The following is a 4,825-nucleotide window of genomic DNA, read 5'->3' as shown; positions in this document are numbered from 1 at the left end:
ATGGAAACACTTGTTGCCAAGGTTATTTGAAAATGAAAGAAGGTCCAGAATAGCAAAGAAGTACTGAAGAAGCCTCCCACTGCTAGATCTCAAACCCCAGTACATAACGATAGCAGTCAAAACAGCCTGCTACTGGTACAGTAACAGACACATGGACCAAGGGAAAAGAATTGAGAACCTAGACATAAAGCCATCCATTTATGGACAGCTGGTCTCCAAGGAAGGCCAAAGCTTATTAACTGGGAAGAAGCAGTCTCTTTAATAAAGGTCGCTGGCTAAACTCTTGACATTATCCGTGAGTGTAGCCAAGATAATACTTAAAGAAAATGTAGAGTGTTAAGACCTTTAACAGAAAATAAAAAGACATTTGAGGATGATATATTTGTAAATCAAATATTTAACTCAAAGATTATAAACATTTTTAAAAACTAAAAGAACCCTTTAAATTAGTAAAGAGAAATAACCAATAAACTAGAAATAAAGTGCCACAGTAGACTGGGCCAGTGAAACAAAAAGCTGCTTGGTTGAATAAAAATAAATAATAATATAAACAAACAGCCAATACAAAGGAACAGTTAGTATAATGCTTAATGGTAAAATAAGGAAAACACTCTCCTAAAGTAAAGAACAACTTAAGAGTGTCCTTCACAAACACTATTTTAATTTATTCTTGAAGTTGTATCCATTGCAATTACATGAGAAAGAAAAAATAAAATTAAGTACTGGAAACGAGTATGCATACATACCAATATTTATATTAGTTTTGATGTAATACCCAGTAAATTCTACAGAAAATATTTATTGGAAACAGTGAGATAATTTAATAAAGCAAATAACTGAAAATTCAATGTGCAAAATGTATTTTCTATGCATGATAAACAAATTGTTAAAAAAAAACAGTAATGGCCCCCTCAAGCTCTTTTTTAAATGTAAAACACCTAAGATTAAACATTAACAGAACGTAATGTAACGGTCTCACCTTAAGAAATCTACGAAGTTCAACTAAGAAAGCTCTAATAAATGGAAACGTGGTTACCTGGTTATAGCTTGTAAGACAATTACATAAAAAGCCAATTCCCTTTGTTAAATCTATAGCTCGCTGAAATTCTAATGAACATCGCAACAGTAGTTACTGGGATTTTAAAAAATAGACCTGGAGTATTTCTGAAAGAATAAATGTGTCAGGAAAATTTTGAAATAGAAGAATATTGAGGAGAACTTGTCACACCAGATATTTTAAAATGTTATGATGAAACAATGCCTCATTTTGTACTAAATACAAAAATAGTAGAACTTCTTGGAGATAAGTTAACAGTTCTGACCCAATTTTAAAACATTCATACCTTTTGATCTCGTATATCTACTGCTAAGAAATCCTATACAAGACAAATGTACAAAAATATACACGGGTCATGCTGCAAATTGAAACCTTCTTCAAAGTTATCAAACACTAAAACAATCCAAATAACCATTAATATCAGACACTTTAAATAAATTATGGTAAATATATCCAGTCCAGAAAATACTTTGCAGCTTCTCAAAGTAATAGTGTCAGCTGTCCTTATACAGCACGATGTTCACATTATGTTTTTAAGTGAAAACAGTAAGAAAATAGCATGTAAAATGCAGCGCTTTTTATAATGCTAACCCAAACATAAAAAATATTTGAAATAACATTTCCTAACTTTTAACTGCCTTTACCGGGACCAGGGCACTGGAGATTTTTACATACTACTTTATTCATTTACTTGTCCTTTGAGTAATTTCCAATAAGTCTATGTCATTTTGGGAATCAATAAGGAACATTTTGAAAAAGAAACGAAGTTCAAATCAGCATTATTAGGAAGGCACTGTTTAGAAGGTGGGGCTTTAAGTGCATACATTCATTTAAAAACATGCATGAAAACACATTCAAATAAAATTAATAAACATTTATTCTATATCAAACAGATATTAAAGCACTGAACTTGGTATTATACAGATTAAAGAACACTTGTGTTGAAAATGTTTCTAGTATGCCTTGTAAGAAAATAAAGTATTAAATAATTTCGAGCACAATATTTCTGAAAGCAAAACACCTCCTTGGGAATCATAAATAGATTCTAGTCTTTCTATCATTATCTGTAGTAACATAGACTGTCTTCTGGGTCACTATTTTGCTGTCTGTAAATTTAACAATTTACAGCACAACTTTAGGACTCCTTCTATCTTATACAATTTTAATTCAAATGGAATTTTCTTCTAAATACAGTAATTTGTCAATAACTGACAAATGGTTAGTAGAGTCGGCTCAGAATGTTGGAAATATATTTTAAAATGTGATCATTAAAAAGATGGATTAATCCAGAACTAAATAGGTTGGCAAGAGGAGAGCTTATGGTCCTGGAAAGTTGAAAATTAGAAGAGTGTGCAAAAAAATTCTAAATATTTCCAAATAACAACTCACAAGCTATTCTTCATTGAGTAGATACATTTGGTAGAAACAAAGCACTGAAATGGTTGAGGAATTTGGGCTTTATTCCTAGAGAATTAAAGACTGGGGGACCACTGTCTGTCCTTTAGGAGCCCTTTGAGGTAAGCACTGGGCTGCTAATTTCAAGGTGAGTGGTTCAAAGCCATCAGCTACTCTGCAGGAAAAAGCTGAGTCTGTCTGCTCCTGTAAAGATTTAGTCTCAGAAACCCTAAGGAACAGAAATCCTAGTTTGTCCTATCTATGTAAGATTGTTATGAGTCAGAATCAGAATAATGGCAGTGCTTTTGATTTTTTTGTTTTGTTTGGGGTACATGTTTTGCATAAATCAACACCAAAGAAAGAATGACATTTATTTAAACTAAATAACATTTACTGAGTGTCCACTGTATGTCGGGCCATCTGCTACATCACGCTTGCAATGCGGTGATAAATCAAAGCACAATAGAGAAATGGGGGAAAACTCCCTCTGGAGGTAGTACGGATACTGTACTGGGAGAGCCAAGCCTAGGAGTTACCATTCAGAATTCTACTTATTTTCAGCATTAATATCTACTGTTTGAACAGACTTCAATCCTTAGAGTCATTGGCCCAAAGAAAAGTGAATTGCCCTCTTTGAAAAGACCCTTCCCAAGGCTCCTTTTATGTCCTGATTCCTTAGACTATAAATGAAAGGATTCAGCATGGGGGTCACCACAGTGTACATCACAGCCATAACAGTCTCCTTAACTGTGGAATTGTCTGCCGATGGGCATAAGTAGAGACCAATGATTGTCCCATAGAACAGGGACACCACGGAGAGGTGGGATCCACAGGTGGAGAAAGCCTTGCGGATGCCCCTGGCAGAAGGGACCTTGAGGATGGAGGAAACAATTCGTACATAGGATGAAAAGATCAACAGGAATGGAACAACAATAACAAGCCCTCCCAAGATAAAAATCACCATTTCGTTAATCTGAATGTCAGAGCAGGCCAACTTCAGCAGAGCAGACATGTCGCAGAAAAAGTGGGGGATCACATTGTCCGCACAGAAAGACAGTCGAGCCATCAGCAAGGTATGTAACAAAGAAATGAATGTGGTCAACCCCCATGACAGTGCCATCAGGGAAAGACAGAGCTGGGGGCTCATGATGGTGGTGTAGTGCAGGGGGAAGCAGATGGCCACATAGCGGTCATAGGCCATGGCCACAAGAAGGAAGCTCTCCAGGTCTGCAAACAGCAGGAAGAAGTACATCTGAGTCAGGCATCCTCCATAGGGAATGGATGGCATTTGGTTCTGCATGTTCTGCAGCAGTTTGGGAATGGTCACAGAGGAGAAGCAGAAGTCAGAGAAGGACAAGTTGCTGAGAAACAAATACATGGGTGTGTGGAGGTGGGAGTCCAGGCGAATGAGGATGATGATGGTGAGGTTTCCCAGGACAGTGGTGAGATACATGACCAGGAACAGGGCGTAGAACAGGTTCTGCTGCTCTGGCTCAATGGGCAGGCCCAAAAGGAGGAACTCTGAGATGATGGTTTGGTTTCTCCTTTCCATATTGCTTTTGTTTTACCTTTTGAAAATCAATAATAATTTGTGTGAAAGTCTGAGTATACAATACACATATATACATTGAAGAACGCTCAGAAAGGTGCTTTTCATTAAATTCCCATGGGTCTTAAGTCTTCTCTCAACTATTATCATATAAAGCAAAGCATCGCCTAAAGCTGGGAGCCAAACGTAGCCATGTTCCAGAATTCTATAAGAATGTTCCTTAACGGCACCACGATCACATGGGATCAGAACACATGGTCTGAAACCAGATAGGAAACAGTCTAAGGAAACACTTCTGTTTTCCTCTTGTTTAACGCTGCAAACAGCATCGCCTCGATCAGAAAGTCAATCACCATTCTTAACCATTGTCTTCACCCCGGGATGATGATGGTGACAATAATGGAGTGATTATAGTGATAAGAGCAGGACAGTGTTTGCCAGTGCTTACTCTGTGGCAAACATTGAACTGAAATGTTAATATGCATGAATCCACTTACTCTTCACAGAAATCCTATGTTGTAAGTACCATGATCTACATTTTATAGGAAAAATATTTAACGCAAACACACCTTAGTAACTTATCAAAGACCCTACATCTCTTAATCATGAGCAGCTCTGCAGGAGAAAAGCTGGGCTTTCTATCCCTGTAAACAGTTACAGTTTTGGAAACCCACAATGACTTACTATGGGCCTGCATTGATTCGGTGGCAGAGAAACACCTATTAAGCAACAGAGCTGGGACTTCAGTGCAAGCATTGTAACTTCACATGTTTATGTTTAGCCAGGGCTGCTTCCAAGACTGATACATATTGAAGGTTGGAAGA

The 4,825-nt window shown here is 37.0% G+C and overlaps 1 protein-coding gene across 1 annotated transcript; it reads right to left on the bottom strand.

Annotated features, from left to right (window-relative positions):
- Positions 1 to 3,053: 3,053 nt before the first annotated feature.
- Positions 3,054 to 4,007, bottom strand: LOC142458163 (olfactory receptor 1E5-like). The gene has a single exon (XM_075559215.1). The coding sequence runs from the start codon at positions 4,002 to 4,004 to the stop codon at positions 3,054 to 3,056; it is 951 nt and encodes a 316-aa protein (XP_075415330.1). The 5' UTR covers positions 4,005 to 4,007.
- Between the last annotated feature and the right edge of the window lie 818 nt (positions 4,008 to 4,825).

This window comes from Tenrec ecaudatus, chromosome 10, assembly GCF_050624435.1.
Source record: "Tenrec ecaudatus isolate mTenEca1 chromosome 10, mTenEca1.hap1, whole genome shotgun sequence".
NCBI classification, from domain to species: domain Eukaryota; kingdom Metazoa; phylum Chordata; class Mammalia; order Afrosoricida; family Tenrecidae; genus Tenrec; species Tenrec ecaudatus.
Note: the sequence above shows the minus strand (reverse complement) of the source record. Positions and strands in the feature narration are given on the sequence as shown.